We start from the raw sequence: 20,833 nt of genomic DNA, 5'->3' as shown, positions 1-20,833 counted from the left end.
CTTACCCCAGCGGCCTCCCGGTCAGTCCCGCGGCGCGCTGCTCATGGTGCGGCCGTCCCGCTCCGGCCCGCGGTAGGAACGCGGTAGGAACGCGGTAGGAACGCGGTAGGAACGCGCACTGACGAACGGATGGAAAACAAACAGAGAAGCACTCGAGCCGGAGCTGCGGCGGAGCTCTGCTGCCGAGACGAGGCTGGAGCGCGGAGCTTCCTGGGGCTGCACTGGGGCTCTGGCGCCACCTAGAGGACCAACCAACGCTGGATCAGGATCTGGACCTGGACCTGGACCTGGACCTGGACCTGGATCAGGATCAGGATCAGGATCACTGGACCTGGACCTGGATCTGGATCTGGACCTGGACCAGGATCTGGATCTGGATCTGGATCAGGATCACTGGACCTGGACCTGGACCAGGATCTGGATCTGGACCTGGACCTGGATCTGGATCAGGATCACTGGACCTGGACCTGGACCTGGATCTGGATCTGGATCAGGATCACTGGACCTGGACCTGGACCAGGATCTGGATCTGGACCTGGACCTGGATCTGGATCAGGATCACTGGACCTGGACCTGGATCTGGATCTGGATCTGGATCTGGATCACTGGACCTGGACCTGGACCTGGACCTGGATCTGGATCTGGATCTGGATCAGGATCACTGGACCTGGACCTGGACCTGGACCTGGATCTGGATCTGGATCAGGATCACTGGACCTGGACCTGGACCTGGATCTGGATCTGGATCAGGATCACTGGACCTGGACCTGGACCTAGACCTGGATCTGGATCTGGATCAAGTCCACTGGATCAGGACCTGGATCTAAATCCAGATCTGGATCTGTACTGGACCTCTGGATCTGGATCAGGGCCACTGGATCTAGACCTGGATCTGGATTGGGACCACTGGATCTGGACCTGGATCTGAATTTGGATCCTGGATCTGGATCTAGATCTGGACCAAGAACACTGGATCTGGATCGGATCCGGATCTGGGTCAGGACCACTGGATCTGGATCTGGATCCGTATCTGGACCTCTTGATCTGGATACAGATCCGGGTCAGGACCACTGACCCCTGGATCTGGATCTGGATCTGGACCTGGACCTGGACCTGGACCTGGACCTATTTGGATCTGGATCCGGATCCGGATCAGGACAACTGGACCTGGAACTAGATATGGATCTGGACCACTGGATCTGGATCTGGATCAGGACCCTAACGCTGAACCACCTCGCTTCCTGGGGCTTGGACCTTGATCTGGATCTGGAACTGGACCACTGGATCTGGACATGGATCTGGAACTGGACCAATGGATCTGAACCTGGAGCTGGATCTGGACCTGGATCTGGACCTTGATCTGGATCCGGATCTGGACTTAGCTTCCTGGGGCTTTGGTGCCACTTAGCGGACCGAACAACTAACTAACCCTGGCCCTAATCCTAACCCTGGACCTGGATCTGGTCCTGGACCTGGATCTGGATCTGGATCCGGCTCTGGAACTGGACCACTGGATCTGGACCTGGATCAGGATTACTGGATCTGGATCCAGGTCTGGATTTGGACCTGCACCTGGATCTGGATCGGGATCTGGATCAGGACCACTGGATCTGGACGTGGATCTGGGTTTGGATCCGGATCTGGATCAGGACCTTTAGATCTGGATTTGGACCTGGACCTGCAGTGACAATTTTATGTCCATGCATCACGCCACACCACAACAATGTTTTGATTTTATATATATATATATATGAACATAAAACTATGAACATAAAATATAAACAAAATAAACAATAAATGAAAACAAACAAACATTGAAAAACATGAATATATATATATATATATATATATATATATATATATATATATATATATATATATATATATAATTTGTTTTCATTTATGGTTTATTTTGTTTATATTTTATGTTCATAGTTTTATGTTCATATATATGTATATATATATAAATATATATTCATGTTTTTCAATGTTTGTTTGTTTTCATTTATGGTTTATTTTGTTTATATTTTATGTTCATAGTTTTATTTGTGAATTTCTTTCTCAAATTCAGCTTTACCTCTTTTTGACATGCACATACGGAAAGCCGTAATTCCCATTTGACATGAACGCAGCACACGCCGCCCGTCGGAGCGCAGCGTTGTGATTGGTCCGCCGGTCGAGACGTCGGCCAATCAAAGCAGAGCTTACAGGCCGTCGTCTCGAGCAACCGTCGTACACAACAAGCCGGAAGAGACGTGACGTCACGGCGCCATGGAGCTGGGGTGAGCGTCTAAATGTTCGTCATTGAACCGATCGATTGATTAAAACTGATCACATTATTGATCATGTACAGGAAGATACGAACGCTGTTTATATCAATATCATGTCTTTTTTATTATGTTCTCTTAGTGTCTAGCATTATTATGTTTTTAGGCTATCATTATTATCATCATTATCATTATCATCATCATTATTATCACTATTATTATCATCATCATCATTATCATCAGCATTATTACCATCATCATTATCATCATTATTATCATCATTATTATCATCATCATTATTATTATCACATTACATTTACATTTACATTTAGTCATTTTTACATTTTTTACATTGATCAGACGCTTTTATCCAAAGCCACTTACAATTGTTCAAACAGCGACGGACGCAGCCATCAGGAGCAATGAGGGGTTAAGTGTCTTGCTCAAGGACACTACAGCATGCTAGCAGGAGGAGCCTGGGATCCAACCAGCAACCTTTAGATGACTAGACCACCAGCTCTACCTCCTGAGCTACCATCCCCCATTTATCAGACGCTTTTATCTAAAGCGACTTACAAGGGAGAATAACATTCAAGCTACAATTATTCACTATTATTATCATTATTATTATTATCATTATTATTATCATCATTATCATCATCATTATTACCATCATCATTATCATCATCATGATTATCATCATCATTATTATCATCATCATGATTATCATCATCATTATCATCATCATTATTATCATCATCATTATCATCACCATGATTATCATCATCATTATTATCATCATCATCATCATCATCATCATTATTTTCATCATTATTATTATCATCATCATTATCATCACCAACATTATCATCATCACCATCATTATTATCATCATCATTATTATCATCATCATTATTATTATCATCATTATTATTATCATCATTATTATTATCATCATCATCATTATTATCATCATCATTATCACCATCATTATTATCATCATTATTATTATCATCATCATCATCATTATTATCATCACATTACATTTACATTTACATTACATCATTTATCAGACGCTTTTATCTAAAGCGACTTACAAGGGAGAATAACATTCAAGCTACAATTATTCACTATTATTATCATTATTATTATTATCATCATCATCATCATTATTATCATCATTATCATCATCATTATTATCATTATTATTATTTGTATTATTCTCATCATTATTATTATCATCATCATCATTATTATCATCATCATTATTATCATCATTATCATCATTATTATCATCATTATTATTATCATCATTATTATCATCATCATCATCATCATCATCATCATTATCATCATCATCATCATTATTATATTATTATTATTATTAGTAGTAGTTGTAGTAATTTTATTTATTATTATTTGTAGTAGTAGTAGTAGTAGTGGTAGGAGTAGTAGTATTTATATTAGTATTGTTATTATCATTATTATTATCATCATTATTATCATCATCATTATCATCATCATGATTATCATCATCATTATTATTATCATTATCATCATCATGATTATCATCATCATTATTATTATTATCATCATTATTATCATCACTATTATTTACATCATTATTATCATCATCATTATTATCATCATCATTATTATCATCATCATTATTATCATCATCATCATTATTATCATCATTATTATCATTAGCATCATCATTATTATCATCATCATCATTATTATTATTGTATTATTATCATCATCATCATCATCATCATCATTATTATCATCATCATCATTATTATTATTATTTGTATTATTATCATCATTATCATCATCATCATCATCATCATCATTATTATTATTATTATTATTATCATCATCATAATTATTATTATTATTATTATTAGAAGTAGTAGTAGTAGTGGTAGTAGTAGTAGTAGTATTTCTATTCGTATTGTTATTATCATTATTATTCTTAGTATTAGTATTATAACTTTTATTGATATAATTTTTCTCCTGTATTTAGTCCAACAAGTCATCCATTCATTAGTAACTTTGTTGTCCATATCGGCTCACGTAGTCCGGGCCCCGCGGGACCTGGACACAAACAATGGCGCAGGATGTCCCGTAGTGGGCGCTATAACATCCCTTCTGGGTCAAGGCCTCATAGCTGCCGCCATCTTGGTCCCAGCGAACGGAGACGGGGTCCACATGACGTTCTGAACAACCTTCCAAACGGGTGCTATGCGGTCTGCCTGGCATTGTCATCCATCATTTCGAATTTTGTGACAAACCTTTAAAAATCTTCTTCAAATATTTGTCAAAAACATAGAATGCTTAAAAATTTGTCAGTGCGGCCGAAGACACCATCATGGACCATCATCTCCACCAGGTGGGGACGTGTTTAACGTGGCGATATCTGGAAATTTGGACTTTCCGCCATTTTTGGGATAAACCTTCAAAAATGTCAGTATGATGAAGCTAAGTCTGAAACTGGCCCACGTGACAGATCCACCTTCAAGATCGGATGTTTGCACTGTTTACATGTACAAGTTGAGAGGCGCGGTCCATCCGTGTTGCCATAGTAACAGACACACAACAGGTGGCCCCCAGGTGGACCGTACGGAACTTTAAACACCTCCAGTCACTGATTGTGGATGTTCTGGAGAAGTGGTTCCTAAATCTTTGGCTGGGAATGGAAGCCTGTGCAGATAAAGCACAAATAGTGGGTTTTTACCAATCTTTATTTCCTACAAATATTTCAAAAGTTATTTGTTTTCGGGAATAAGTGTACTGGTACACATCTTCAAGAATAAGGGAGACGTACAGAGCTGTAGTAACTACAGGGGAATAAAGGTGATCAGCCACAGCATTAAGCTATGGGAAAGGGTAGTGGAGGCTAGGTTAAGAGGAGAGGTGGGGATCAGCCAGCAGCAGTATGGTTTCATGCCAGTAAAGAGTACTACAGATGACATGTTTGCTTTAAGAACGCTGATGGAAAAGTACAGGGAAGGCCAGAGGGAGTTTCACTGCGTCTTTGTGGAGTTAGAGAAAGCGTATGATAGGGTGCAGAGAGAGGAAGTGTGGTATTGAATGAGGGAGTAGGGGGTGGCAGAGAAGTAGGTAAGAGTGGTACAGGATATGTATGAGGGCAGTCAGACAGTAGTAAGGTGTGTAGTAGGCGTGACCAAGGCATCAAAGTGGAGGTGGGATTGCATCAAGGATCAGCTCTGAGACCTTTCTTGTTGCAGTGGTGATGGACAGGTTAACAGATGAGATCAGGCAGGAGTCTCTGTGGACTATGATGTTCACGGATGACATTGTGATCTGTAGCGAGAGTAGGGAGCAGGTGGAGGAGAGCCTGGAGAAGTGGAGGCAGCATTAGAGAGAAGAGCAATGAAAGTCAGCAGGAGTAAGACACAATTACATTACATTACATTGATCAGACGCTTTTATCCAAAGCCACTTACAATTATTCAAACACCGACGGACGCAGCCATCAGGAGCAATGAGGGGTTAAGTGTCTTGCTCAAGGACACTACAGCATGCTAGCAGGAGGAGCCTGGGATTGAACCAGCAACCTTTAGATGACTAGACCACCAGCTCTACCTCCTGAGCTACTGTACCCCCCCACAATACATGTGCCTGAATGGGAGGGAGGGCGGAGAAAAGCTGAGAATGCAAGGGGTGGAGGTGGAGAAGGCGGATGAGTTCAAGTACTTGAGGTCGACCATCCAAAGCAGCAGAGAGTGTAGGAGAGAGGTGAAGAAGAGAGTACAGGCAGGGTGGAGTGGGTGGAGAAGAGAGTACAGGCAGGGTGGAGCGGGTGGAGAAGAGTGTCCGGAGTGATGTGTGACAGGAGGGTTCCAGCCAGAGTGAAGGGGAAGGTGAACAGGACGGTAGTGAAAGCAGCCATGTTGTACGGTTTAGAGGCGGTGGCACCGACTAAAAGGCAGGTGGATGAAGTGGAGGTGGCAGAGTTGAGGATGTGGAGGTTTTCATTGGGAGGGACAATGATGGACAGGATTAAGAATGAGGACGTTAGAGGGACAGCTCAGGTTGGACAGTTTGGTGGAAAAGTGAGAGAGGCCAGATTGAGATGGTTTGGACACGTGTGGAGGAGAGATGAGAGTTACATTGGGAGGAGGAGGCTGAGGGTGGAGCTGCCAGGCAAGAGGAAAAGAGGAAGCCAAAGAGAAGCTTGATGGAGGTGCTGAGGGAGGACATGCAGGCGGGTGGTGTCAGGGAGGAAGATGCGCAGAATACAAGGTGTTGGAGGCAGATGATCCGCTGTGGCCACCACTAATGGGAGCAGCAAGAAGAAGATTTGTTTTACAGAAAGAAAGAAAAAAAACATTCTGAAAAATGTTGAGTCCGATCAGAACCGCAGAGCTGGGCTGCAAAGACCAGAAACTGAAAGAAGTCCGTAAAATAAGTAAATATATAAAATAAGTAAATAGGTAAATAAAATAAATGAATACATAATAAATAAATCAAAATAAGTAAATAAAATGAATAAAAATATGAATAAAAAAATAAGTACGTAAATAAATAAATAAATAAAGTTAAATCATTGGGCACACACCCTCCGGCGAGGGAGCGAGCGAACAAGGAGAGGGAGAACCGGCGGAGAATGTTCCTTCTCCGGAGACGGAGGGTGTAGGACAGGTTGAAGACCATCACAATGATTTAATAACATGGGGTTCGGATTATTGTGTCCGGGGGCGGGGCTCCGTAAGTAGAGGGAACCCCCGTCCGGCGTGATATTAGACACATGACGTCCATGTGGGAGCAACGCCCTCCTGATGTTATTTATACAGTAGTGTTACAGCTTCCATGTGGAAGCTCTGTTTACGTGACTTTTGGGGCCTTAAGAAACCTATTCACCTTTTTCCATGAAAACTCACAAAATTGCTGCTACCATGACTGAAACCCAACAGGAAGTCGGCCATATTGTATTAAAGGTGCCATTTTAGTCACTTTATGGTCATTGTTATGTACGTTCGCCAACCCCTGCTCTGTGATTTATCAAAACGGCTTCAATCTTGGAGAGTGTCTACAAGACACCTGGTCATTTTCATGCTCCGTCCTTTCTCGGACTATTCGATATATCGGGTCCCACCGACACTTGTACTTTGAGCACCCGGTCATCGCTGCTTGCAGCTTTAATAAACTGGTTCTGATTATGAAACAGTGAGGGAATGAAATGAAATAGAAATCAAAGTCTTTAAAAATATCAAATATCAATTTCATCAGTTTCCAGAAATGTAAAAGCTTGAAATAAGAATTAGAACAAAGCATTAAAATGAACAATAAAGATTTAAATGTTTTCTTTCTTATCCACACGCTGCTTCTACATAGTGCATTTCTCACGTTGTTCACCTTTTCAATGTGTTCAAGGGACCAGTGGAGCTTTATCGGAGGGCCACACTTAGTCCCCGGGCCGCCAGTTGAGTAGGCCTGCACTATAGTGTTGTTTAAAATGTGCTGCACCACTTAGACCCTCCCATTAATGAATGAAATCGATGTTTAGATCTAGATTTATTGTTGTACACTCTGGTCTTTAAGGTTAAACTTCCTCTTCCTCCTCCTCTTTTTCCTCTTCTACTTCTTTCTCCCCTGGACAGGGACGGTCTGCTGTTCGAGATTGAAGATGGAAAACCCAAACTCATGGTACTGAGCAGTGGTGAGTACGACCTTTGACCCCTGTGCTGAGCAAACAGGCCCTGTTTGTGATGCTCGAGTACATTGTAGCCACTCCCTGAATGACCACACCCTGTGGGCTGACCCCACTAGCTATGGAGTCATTTGAACAGATGATTAAGAGGAAGGATGAAGCATCATCTGGACCTGGTACAGTTTGCATATTGGACCAACAGGGGGCTCCAGGATGCGACTGTGAGGCTAAGGCTGAGGCTCACAACACCGGTGACAGTCCCTGTGCCCCTGGGGTTTGTGGGCGTGTCAACTCAAAATGGACTGGCTGTTGTGGGCGTGCCCAACACTTCAAACCTCTCTCCCTTTTCATATTTAATATAATTGTATAGATGGGCGTGGCTGCGTGTACTTTATATTATTAAAAGGTACACACAGCCCCCTGCAGCCGGACTAAGCCAAGCTCTGTTTGAAACGCGTCGCAGCTTGTCGCTCATCTTTCAACACAATGAAGCCCCGCCCACTAGTGCAGAAGCTTGGACTGGCCGTGAGAGTGGACGGATATTTCTCCAGACTAACCCCGGCACCACCTGGCTCTCCCCTGGGTGTGTCCCTTCTCTTCTCCTAAATTTCCTGGACACTAATGGCTGCCGCAGTGAGATTGAAAAGCATCACATTGTAAATTTAGCAAAAGAGCCTGCTGAAGGCGGAGCAATGTCCGATGGTCCCAGATCTTTGTTTGAGCCCCGAGCACCTGGAGGTTCACTTCCTGCCCACGGGCCCAGGAGTTAAAGCAACAGACACAAACACGCCTTCATAACTTCATTCACTGCTGCACAACCAGTTAATAAACTTGTACTACAGCACTACTACCAGTCTGTATGTCACAGTGCTCCTTGACAATTTGATTATTTCTTAAATATTTCAATCTGGGATTATACGTTTTTCCCCAAATCCCAGCATCGGGAGGCCGCCGGCTGGGAGGCTCCGCCCCCCTGGAGGAGCAGGGAGGGAGGAGGCGCAGGGAGAGCAGGAGGAGGACCACGCCCTCCTCCTGCAGCACGATGACAACACACCATGCCTCCAAGACACTGACCAATCACAGGACAGAGGGTGGGGCCAAAACTTCAGCCAGGGTCAGTGTGCATTGTGATAGTGACATATTACTGACCTGGTACTGTATCAATAGTCTGTTAATGTGTGTGTGTGTGTGTGTGTGTGTGTGTGTGTGTGTGTGTGTGTGTGTGTTCCAGTCGTCCAGTAGGGCAGCAGCAGTGGTCAGTAGCTCCTCAGGGTGGACGGGTGTCGTGGCGTCCGGGCAGCGAGGATCAGCAGAGAGCACGGTGCGTCTGACCCAGTCTCAGCTGCAACAGGGCGCCGCCCAGCACCCCTCGGTGGACGAGCAGCAGGTTGACACCTGGTGCCCCCTGGTGGATGAGCAGCAGGTTGACGTCCGGTGCCCCCCGGTGGACGAGCAACGAGTCAACGCCCGGTGCCCCCTGGTGGACGAGGAGATCCAGGGTCAGAACACAGTTTATTGAACCCAACTTCAGAACTAGGGATGAAATGGTACACGATACGTTATGGAACCGTTCGGTACGCCCCCTGCAGTTCAATACGCGCACGTGAACAGCGGTATCACGGTAGAAGTCCACCGGACGCGTTGGGGCAGCGTACAGGCGTGGTGCGCCGTAGCTGTGAATTTCTCTACTTTTGCGCCAGAGGTTTATTATCTTTTATTCAACTGCGCTTGGCTATGCAGCCTTTCAATTGAAAGACCAGTCAGGAGTGCAATGAATTCAAATGTGTTTTATATGAGCCTACAGTTTAGATTGAGACCTCAAGCTGCTGTGGGATTTCCTTATTGATCAAGACTCATTTTAAATACAAAGAACAAACCTATAATACAACTCCCTGAGGTTGAACTAACCCACAGGGATGATCTCTTTTTGTTACAGACTTCTCTTCAGACGCTCTCTCCCTCTCTCTCTCTCTCTCTCTCTCTCTCTCTCTCGTTGGGTCGTTCATACACAGACAGCGTTACGCTATTTATTTATAGCATTCTACTAGAAAAACATGTTTTACACCTTTTATTGTACTTAATTTTTTTACATTTAAAAAAAATAATTATTCAATATAAAGATACCAAAACCGTGCTGTTACCGTGGCCCAAAAACGGTTATACATCCTGAACCCTGAGCCCACTGTACGGCTGCATCCCAAGTCAGAACCGTGTGTGAAACGTTATGTCACAAAACTAAAAACTTTCTCCTGATGCAGGAACACTTCAGGAAGCAATGAGTTGTTTGCAAAGGACAGACAGAAGGGAAGACAGAAGGGAAGACAGAAGGGAAGACAGAAACCAGCGGAGGACTGAACTAGGTACACTCACCCAGATGTCCTACAGGTTGTTGTTGTTGTTTTTGTGGTTTGTGGTTGTTTTTAACTTCCTGTTTACTTGCAGCAGATCAGCTGAAGCAGTGTTCGGCTCCGACCAGGATCCAGGTACGACTACGACCTCGAACCCCTGACCTCTGACCCCAGCAGGATGGAGAGGGATTTAGAACATTATCTGCACCTTCATCAAGGTGTGTGTGTGTGTGTGTGTGTGTGTGTTTTACAGGGTACTGACGATATGTTACCAGCTCAGAGCTCCTGCAGCTACAGAAACCAGTCTGATGCTTTCAGATCAAACTTCAAATTGGGGGTAATGCACATACACACACACACACACACCAGACAAAGTGAGAGGGGAGGGAGGAGGATAGAAACCTAGAAAACGTGTTGTAGCAGTGATGTGGCAGAGCAGCAGAATCTGTGTGTGGGAGTCTTTCACAGAGGGCTCCACCTGGTGCAGACTGAGCTTTAGGTGGTGCACAGACAGGTGATGCACGGACATTCATCAGGAGCATATTTATCAGGAGAGCCTCCATCACAAGAAGGAGAGTGAGATGACTGTTCATCCTGCGTGTTAGGACGGGGGTCTTGAGGAGGAGGAGTGGAGGAGGAGGAGGGAGGAGGAGAGGAGGAGGTGGGTGCAGGATCTCCACCTTCAGAGGGAGGAAGACGCCCGACGCCGGAGACACGAGAAGCAGGTACAACCCCAACTGGACAGTTGACTTGCTGTGGGTGAAACAGTGTTATGTTATGTGAAGTGTTTCTTCTATGCAGGCAGAGCGGGATCTGCACCCAGAGTTGCTGCTGGGGGGCAGCACCCTGGGGGGCAGCACCCAGGGGGGCAGCACCCGGGGGGGCAGCACCCGGGGGGGCAGCACCCTGGGGGGCAGCACCTTGGGGGGCAGCACCCTGGGAGGCAGCACCCTGGGGGGCAGCACCCTGGGAGGCAGCACCCTGGGAGGCAGCACCCTGGGAGGCAGCACCCTGGGGGGCAGCACCTTGGGGGGCAGCACCCTGGGAGGCAGCACGTTGGGGAGCTGTGGAGGACCGAGTGTCAGAGCCAGTGTGGACAGAAACACCAGGTGAGCGAGAGAGATAGTTAAAGCTCCTCTGCCTCTAATCTACTCTACTCTACCTCTACTCTACCTCTACTCTGATCTACCTCGACCTCAAGATTCAAGAGGTTTATTCGTCACATACATGTACATACTTTCATACATCTTTGCAGTGAAACGTCTTTGCAATGCACCCGGTGATTATGCACAATAGTTACTAAACCGAACATAATATCTAACCTAATTCCTACCTAGCAACTAACTGAAACTAACTGATTCCTAAAACATAAAGCAGTTAGTGAATAGAATAATACAAAAAAAATAAATAAGACTCAAAAAGATCATCCAGAGTGGGGGTACAAAATAGAAGTAAAGGGAATAGAGTTATGTATATGGGATAGGCTATTTGTATATACACAGCGTTCCAAATTCTTATGCAAATTATATTTTTCTCTGATTTTCCTAAATAGTCAGTATAATTTCCAAGTCATCAACCGTTAGGGTATAATTTTAATGTTATTGAACAAACCTCCCAATGATACAGTATTTCTTTCAAAAATAAAACTGTTCCAAATTCCGGTTCTTATTTTTGTACCATGGAAGAAAGTGCTCAGTCACAAACTCTATATACTTTGCCGAGGTCATTTTCACACCTTCAGGGGCCCTAAAGGGGCCCACCAGCTCTCTTCCTGTGATTCCAGCCCAAAACATGGCTCCGCCACCTCCTTGCTGACGTGGCAGCCTTGTTGGGACACGGTGGCCATCCACCAACCATCCACTACTCCATCCATCTGCACCATCCAGGGTTGCACGGCGCTCATCAGTAAACAAGACTGTTTGAAAATGAGTCTTCATGTATTTCTGGGGCCCCTGCAACCCTTTCTGCTTGTGAGCATTGCTTAGGGGGGGCCCAATAGTAGCTTTATGCACAACTGCAGCCTCTGGAGGATCCTACACCTTGAGGTTGGCTGGACTCCAGAGGCACCAGCAGCTTCAAATACCTGTTTGCTGCTTTGTAACGGCATTTTAGCAGCTGCTCTCTTATTCCATGAATCTGTCTGGCAGGAACCTTCCTCATTCTGCCTTTATCTGCACCAACCCGTCTGTGCTCTCAATCAGCCACAAACCTCTTCACAGTACTCTGTTCTCGCTGTGTGACTGTGGAGGCTCTTGCTCGACCGCAGCAGCTGGAACAGTCCGTTGTTGTGGTGGTGATGATCCTTCATGATCCTGCAGCTCTTCTTCTACACCTCCTGGTGTATAAGTCCTGCAGGGAGGGAAGGGTAGTTCCAGTGGTACGTTGAGCTGAACGCACCACCCTCTGCAGGGCCAGCCTGTCCTGAGGAGTACAGCTCCCAAAGCAGGCAGTGATGTTGCCTGTCAGGATGCTCTCCACCGCTCCACAGTAGAAGGACTTGAGGATCCTCACGAGACCCTGAATTTCTTCAGCTGCCTGAGGTGGTAAAGACGCTGCCTCGCCTTTCTCACCAGAGTGTCTGTTTGCCAGGTGGCACGGCGGCCTTACAGCAAGAAGGTCCTGGGTTTGATTCCGGCCTGGGGCGCTGTTGGCACCCTGCTCCGGGCGGGTTATGTCCCGAATAGGAGCCTTTCTGGGTGGAGTTTGCATGTTCTCCCGTGCTCACATGGGGTTTCCTCCACCTAACGTCAGTAAGGACACCCACCAAAAACATGCACACATCATGGTCTGACTAGCGATGGACACTCATCACCAGGTCCCCGGGCGCGTCGACGACGACGAATGCTGCCCACTGCTCCCGGCTGCCCCCCCGGAGCCCCCCGGTTCCTTAAATGCAGAGGCCTCATTTCACCGGCCACCATTCAAAAGCGTGTGTATGTGTGTGTGTGTGTGTGGTGTGTTGCGTGATAATTAAAGACTCTTCTTCTTCAAAGTCCATGTTAAATCCTCTGTGATGTGGACGCCCAGGTACTTGAAGTAGCCTGTACTGTACTCCCTGTACTACTGTACAGGGAGTACAGTAGGGAGCTGAGGACGCAGCCCTGGGGGGATCCTGTGTTCAGGGTGAGGGAGCTGGACATGTGCCTCCCCACCCTAACCACCTGGGGTCAGGCTGAGAGGAAGTCCAGGACCCAGGCACACAGCGGAGTGTTCAGTCCTAGCTCCCGCAGCTTGACAGCCAGTCTGGTGGGGACTATGGTATTGAAAGCTGAACTATAGTCGATGAACAGCATTCTCACATAGGCCCCTTCCGGCCATCCAGGTGCATGAGTGTGGTGTGCAGTACCTGGGAGACCGCATCATCCGGGCATCTTCGGCTGGCACACAAACTGCAGCGGGTCCAAGGTGCAGGGGCAGATGTAATCCTTAATCAGCCTCTCGAAGCACTTCATGACCACTGAGGTGAGGGCCACTGGACGGTAGTCATTCAGGCAGGCTGGAGAGGCGAACTTCAGGACAGGAATGACGTTGGACCTCTTGAAGCAGTCAGGGACCACCAACTTGGCCAGGGAGGCGTTGGATATCCTAGTGAGCCCCGGGGCTCGCTGGTTAGCACAGGTCTTCAGTAGTCGTCCAGATATGCCATCTGGGCCCGCAGCTTTCCTGGTGTTCACATGATCGCTTTACGTCCCTCGCGCGATGCAAGGCTTGTAAACAGAAAGTAATAATATAGCGGAATGGTCCGACTTCCCGAAAGCAGGGAGCGAAACGGTTTTGTATCCGTTCTTGTAAGGTGTGTAACAATCGTCCAACTCTCCCCTGGTGGCACACGTAATGTGTTGATGGAAATTTGGCAGAACTTTTTTAAGGTTGGCCCTGTTAAAGTCCCCAGTCACCACCACAGCCGAGTTGGGATGTTTGTTCTGAAGTCCGCACAACACATCATACAGGTCCGATCGTGCTGTGTCGGTATCCACTTGCGGTGGAATATAAACCACTGTGATGATGACCTGTGGGTGTGGAACACGCAGAAGGACTCGGCTGGACGTATGGCTTCATCCGGCACCGGTGGGTTCAGCCGTGTCTCCGTCAGGCAGAGGACGCAACAGTTTCTCGTGTCCCGTTGGAATGTAATCCTCGCTTGAAGGTAGTCCGTCTTGTTCTCCAGAGACTGGACATTAGCAAGAATGATGCTTGGCACAGGTAAGGTTGGGTCCTCATTCTGACCCAAATGCTGCCACGTTGGCTGGCTGGTAAAATCTCCGGAGGCCACTCTGATCCGCAGATAAAAAGTCCCAAAGTTGATGTTCCAGGGAAATTTTTATATCCACGGGAGCATCGCGGCCGTAGGAGATCACTGCCGATGAGTTTTTGGCAGACATAGTGATATGAAACGGATAAAAATATAAAAACTGTGCATGACTACTATGATCTACCTCTGTAAAACCAAAGCAAAAAATGTTGACCTTTCAAATGTGTGTGTGTGTGTGTGTGTAGCCACCTGAGGAGTATGACGGCCCTGTTGGACCCTGCTGAGATAGAGGAGAGACAGAGGAGGAGGAATAAACAAGTGGAGCAACAGGTAGAAGGAGGAGGTGGAGGAGGAGATGGAGGAGGAGGTGGATCTTCAGGCTGTTACTGTGTGTGTGTGTGTGTTACAAGTTGGCGATCAAGGCCCAGCTGGAGGAGCGCCGGTGGCTGAAGGAGAAGGAGGAACAGAGGAGCAGAGAGGAGGAGGAAGAGGAGGAGAAGAGGGTGAAGAAGGAGAGAGAGGAGATGAACAGACAGTTCATGGAGGTGATGTACACACACACACACACACACACACACACACACACAGTTCAGCTTGTACACATGGGTTTGTTATTCTGTCCAGGAGCAGCACAGTGTGAAGACCAAACAGTTGCAGCCGATGGAACACAGCGGTGAGAACAAGCACTTCACACGTCGCTACGGCAACACTGCAGAGTACCGGGCTGCACATTGCACGGAAACATATCCACAACATGTGACATCACAAGCGAACAGTGTCATGTCGTCCAAACAGAAGAGCGAAGGGGCGGGGTCTGGTTTTTCTGGTTGTTATTTATTTGTTTTATCCTGTTGCAGTTACAGTCTTAAGATCGTTGCCATGGCCACAGCCTAAAAGTCTGCTTAGACTCTGAAATCTGTCACCGTGGATACAGTCTGAAATCCATCACCATGGTTACAGTCTGTAATCCGTCACCGTGGTTACAGTCTGAAATCCGTTACTACCCTCCGGCACAGAGACACAGAAGACGGGGGGTTGTAAACAGCAGTTCATGGTAGAGAGTGGGCTAGCTGGAACAAGCCAGGAGCAGATAGAACATGTCATGACACGGGCTCCTCCTGAGTGTGGGTGGGGATGTGGCTTTTAACCTGTTGCTCGTTACACCAACCAACCAGCAACAGCTATGCAGCCACCCTGATCCCAATCACCTAGATCCAGGTCAGGTGTGGCTGCTCAACCACACCATCCCTACACCACACCGTGGTTACAGTTTGAAATCCGTTACCGTGGTTACGGTTTGAAATCCGTTACCGTGGCTAAACTTTGTTTCTCATGGCACAGATTGTGACAAAACTCCTGAGTGGGAAGATCTGCCTCCTCCTCTGTCTGCTCCGAGCGGGAAGAGAGGAGAAGGAGAAGGAGGTGGAGGAGGAGAAGGAGGAGGAGAGGAGAAAGGTGGAGGAGGAGAGAAGAAAGGAGGAGGAGGAGGAGGACGAGGAGAGAAAGATCCCTACCAGGAGTTTGCCAGAGTGAAGAGGAGCAGTGGATGGAGCACACACAGGTAGACACACCCACACCCTCGTGGCCGTGGCCCCACTGCAGCTACACCCTGCACCGCCCTCCCCTCTCTAACCCATGGAGGTCTGCAGGTCCGGTGGCTTCCTGCCGGCGTCACAGCGCTACCCAGTGGACGTCCAGAGAAGCCGACAGGAGAACAGAGAGAGAAGACAAGCCCAGCTGAAGACCCTGCAGGAGAAGAACCACAACCAGGGTCAGAACCTGGGCCCTGGACCGGCTCAGGGTCCTTGCAGGAAGGTAAGGACCAGTGTCAACGACAAAGTATTTACGTTCATTTTGCATGAAAATTATTATTTACAAATATAGAAAATTGATAGTATTACTCCAGGCAACAAAACACAGGGTCCAGTTTAGCCGTGTTAGGTACATCTTCAGTTTTTCTGACTTTCTGGAATCCGGGATCAGACTCCACGAATTCAGCCCGATTTGGACCCGATTTTGTGAAGTATAGTACACGTATAGTGTAATATAGTATAATGAAGAACAGTATAATATGGTATATTATAGTGTAGTATAGTGATATATAGTATAGTGTAGTATATTAGAATGTATCGTATTGTGTTATGTAGTGTAGGATAGTATAGTGAAGTATAATATAATGTAATATAGTGTAGTATAGTATAATGTAGTGTAATATAGCACATAATAGTAGAATGTAATATATAGATCAGTAGTACAGTAGTATATTGAAGTATAGTGTAATATAGTATAGTATAATGTAGTATTGTATTTTATTGCGTAGTATAGTGTAGTATAATGTAGCATAGTATTTTATTGCGTAGTATAGTGTAGTATAATGTACTATAGTATAGTGTAGTATAGTATAATGTAGTATAGTGTGGTATAGTATGGTGTAGTGCAGTATAATGTAGTATTTTGTAGTGCGGTATAATGTAGTATCGTATTGGGTAGTGTAGTATAATGTAGTATAGTATTGCATTGTGTTGTGTAGTATAATTTATTGTAGTATAGTATCATGTGGTATAGTATAGTGGAGTATAGTATAATGTAGTATAGTGTGGTTTAGTATAGTGATTTTAATATAATGTAGTACAGTATAATGTAGTATTGTATAGTGTAGTGTAGTATAGTATAGTATTGTGTAGTGTAGGATAGTATGGTATAATGTAGTATAGTATAATGTAGTGTAGTAAAGCATGGTATAATGTAGTATAGTGTAGTGTAGTATAGGATTGTGTAGTGTAGTATAGTGTGTGTAGTATCGTGTAGTCTAGTATAATGTAGTATAGTATTGTATTGCGTAGTACAATGTAGTATAGTGTGGTTTAGTATAGTTTAGTATAGTGTCGTACAGTATAATGTAGTATTTTGTAGTGCAGTATAATGTAGTATAGCTTAATGTAGTATAGCATAATGTAGTGTAGTATAATGAAGTATAGTGTAGTACCATATAATGTAGTATTGTATTGTGCAGTGCAGTATAATGTAGTATAGTATTGTGTTGTGTAGTGTAGTATAATTTAGTGTAGTATTGTATTGTGTAGTATAGTACAATTTAGTATAGTAGAATGTAGTATAGTGTGGTTTAGTATAGTGTAGTATATTATAATATAGTGTCGTATAGTATAATGTAGTGTAGTATTGTATAGTGTAGTATAGTATAATGTAGTATTGTATAATGTAGTATAGTGCAGTAAAGTATTGTGTATTATAGTATAATGTAGTATAGTATAATGTCGTATAGTGTAGTACAGTATAATGTAGGATTATATTGTCGAGTGTAGAATTATCTAGCATAGTATTGCATTGTGTAGTATAGTGTAGTATAAATTAGTATAGTAGAGTACAGGTACTCCTCAATTAACAACCTGTTTAACCAGCGTTCAGACTTACAACCAGCCCTCTGACCAAGCATCTCATCACCCTTTATATACTATGTACACTGTATATACTATATATACTATATACATTAAATATACTTTATACACTGTATATACTATATACATTATATTTACTAGATATACTAGATATGCTATATACACTGTATATAGTATACACTGTATACAGTATATATGTATTATATACACTAAATACACTATGTATACTATATACACTTTATAAACTATATGCGCTATATATATATATATATATATATATATATATATATATATATATATATATATATATATAGCAGCCACGCCCCCTTACTGTAAAACAACAGGTGCTCGCTTATTGACCAATCAGCTTAAAGAGCTGGTTGTAGGAACAGAACTGGGTTGTTAAGTGAGGAGTACCTGTACAGTATAATGTAGTGTCATATTTTATTTTGTAGTGCATTGTAGTGTTGTATAGTGTAGTATAGTATCATGTAGTATAGTATTTTATTCTGTAGTATAGTGTTGTATAGTGTAGTATAGTATCATGTTGTATAGTATAGTATTTACTTTTGTTGTATAGTGTTGTATAGTGTAGCATAGAATTAAATTTTGTAGTATAGTGTTGTGTAGTATATTATCATTAAGTATAGTACAGTGGAGTATAATGTAATATAGTGGAGTATTGTATTGTGTAGTATAGTAAAGTGGAGTATAGTATTGTTTACGAAATTATTTTGTAGTATAGTGTTGTAGAGGGGAGTATAGTTTACTATTGTATTGTATAGTGTAGGATAATGTAGTATAGTATAATATGTAGTATATATATTACTATTATATGTCATAGTATAAGATCTTCCATCTTCTGTTCATTCATTTGACCTCAAATCAGATTTATTTTATGTTCCCCCTAGATCCACGTCCCCCTAGATCCACGTTCCTTCTAGATCCACGTTCCTTCTAGATCCATGTTCCTTCTAGATCAGGGGTCTCAAACTCAGTTTACCTGGGGGCCGCTGGAGGTAGAGTCTGGGCCGCATCAAGTATTCCACAAAGAAAGGGTTTCAAGTACTCCAAAAGAAAGTACAACTTCTTTTCCCTTTCCCGTTGCAACACTCTGCTGTCTTTATGAGGTCACTGATTACTCCTGTTGAGTCCGCCCACTTCCTGAGTCCTCTGTGCCTTGCACTGGGTGACAGGACTTCACGTCGTCGCTCCGGAATCACCTTTCAACCAAGTGACCAACGCGTCAGATAACTTGTCAACAAACACCCCCGGAAGCTGTGACGAGCCTGAGCTACGTGATAAAAAATATATAAAACGTCCAGGGCAACGACTCGGCAAAAAGGTGCGTGTGAGAACAAGGCGTGGGCCGCACTAACACCTAACTTTAATGTCAAGTAGGGGGCCACAAAATATTGTCCCCCGGGCCGCGAGTTTGAGGCCCCTGTTCTAGACCCACGTTCCCCTTGACGCACTCTCCTTTAGACCCACGTTCCGTTAGATCCGTGTTCCCTCTAGATCCACCTTCTGTTCCCGAAATTCCCAATTCAGTGTGACCACGTCCCTTCCCTCACCTGGGCCACGTCCTCCCTGCAGCTTGTTGTAGCCAAACGACTGTTCTGTTCAGTGTGTGTGTGTGTGTGTGTGTGTGTGTGTGTGTGTGTGTGTGTGTGTGTGTGTGTGTGTGTGTGTGTAGGTGGGCGGGACTGCAGCAGGCTCCGCCTCTCAGGACACAGACAGGTGAGCAGGTTATGAGCAGGATCAGGAGTTGAGAAAGATAAAGCCACTGAGACGCTGCCTCTGTCCTGCAGGGGGTGCTCCACCTCCACCTCATCCACCTCCACCTCATCCACCTCCACCTCGCCTCCTCATCAGCTGGAGTTCGTTCCCTACGTCCGAACCGATGAAGTGTTTCAACTACAACAACAATACACAGGTACACACACAAACTGATCTTTTCCATTTTGTTTTCCAGAACACTGACACATTTCAAATAATAGTTTAGTTTCAGTTTTGATGGGACAGGAATATGAACAGAGGATATTAAATATGAAATATCTCTGGGACTGGACAGAAGTGGGCGTTGAGTTTGGCCTTTTAAACCACTTCCCTCCGTCTCTTCTTAGCTCCGCCCCCGAGGATCCCATCAAACCATCAAAAGGAAATTCTGAAAGGACTGTCAGCGCTGAGAGAGGTGACACACGCACACGCACACATACACAGGATTCAAGAGCACCGGTTCAAGTATGTTTCTCTGTGTGTGTGTGTGTGTGTAGGGTTTGTTGCAGAAGCAGAGGGAGCTGGAGTTGGTGTGAGGTGTTGCCATGACGACGCAGCAGGCTGTACTGCTGTGGACTGACTGTTTGTGGCGCTGGATTTAGCTCAGTGGGTCTTTGAAAGCGTTGTGTTATACTATGTTGTTTGTCGTGAACGTGAAATAAAAGTATTTTTAAAGAATGAATTTTATACTTTGTAACTGTGTCGTTCTCCTGCATAAAACATCTACGGGGCGGGATGGTGGCTCAGGCGGTAGAGCTGGTGGTCTAGTCATCTAAAGGTTGCTGGTTGGATCCCAGGCTCCTCCTGCTAGCATGCTGTAGTGTCCTTGAGCAAGACACTTAACCCCTAATTGCTCCTGATGGCTGCGTCCGTCGGTGTTTGAACAATTGTAAGTGGCTTTGGATAAAAGCGTCTGATCAATGACTAAATGTAAATGTAATCTACATCAATAATAGAAATGGTCACGCGGCTCTGTGGAACACTCGGTTGTGATTGGTCAACAGATAGAACCCGAAAGCCCATCAAAACAACTGGAAACAGCCAGTGAAGCTGAGGACAGGATGCTGCTGCCAACACAACGACATCACTTC

General features: G+C 44.9%; 2 protein-coding genes across 3 annotated transcripts in view; one reads left to right on the top strand and one right to left on the bottom strand.

The window, feature by feature from the left end:
* The window catches only part of ip6k1 (inositol hexakisphosphate kinase 1), a 34,025-nt gene extending 33,885 nt beyond the window's left edge, over window positions 1–140 (bottom strand). Inside the window, exon 1 of one of the 2 annotated variants that reach the window (XM_080000656.1) lies at window positions 6–140. The gene's annotated coding sequence lies outside the window, so the exon portion shown is untranslated. The remainder of the gene's footprint in view (window positions 1–5) is intronic. The other variant, XM_080000657.1, reaches the window with a different exon arrangement.
* Window positions 141–2,260: 2,120 nt separating this feature from the next.
* On the top strand, window positions 2,261–20,354 carry ccdc66 (coiled-coil domain containing 66). The gene is made up of 18 exons (XM_080001209.1): window positions 2,261–2,282; window positions 7,898–7,956; window positions 8,886–9,061; window positions 9,179–9,446; window positions 10,206–10,307; window positions 10,390–10,430; window positions 10,549–10,632; window positions 10,901–11,020; window positions 11,097–11,404; window positions 14,793–14,877; window positions 14,958–15,092; window positions 15,172–15,220; window positions 15,889–16,108; window positions 16,197–16,362; window positions 19,660–19,703; window positions 19,775–19,899; window positions 20,090–20,157; window positions 20,240–20,354. The coding sequence occupies exons 1-18, from the start codon at window positions 2,272–2,274 to the stop codon at window positions 20,276–20,278; spliced, it is 2,100 nt and encodes a 699-aa protein (XP_079857335.1). The 5' UTR covers window positions 2,261–2,271; the 3' UTR covers window positions 20,279–20,354.
* The last annotated feature ends 479 nt before the right edge of the window (window positions 20,355–20,833 follow it).

The sequence above is a fragment of the Zeus faber genome, assembly GCF_960531495.2.
Source record: "Zeus faber genome assembly, chromosome: 5".
NCBI classification, from domain to species: domain Eukaryota; kingdom Metazoa; phylum Chordata; class Actinopteri; order Zeiformes; family Zeidae; genus Zeus; species Zeus faber.
Note: the sequence above shows the minus strand (reverse complement) of the source record. Positions and strands in the feature narration are given on the sequence as shown.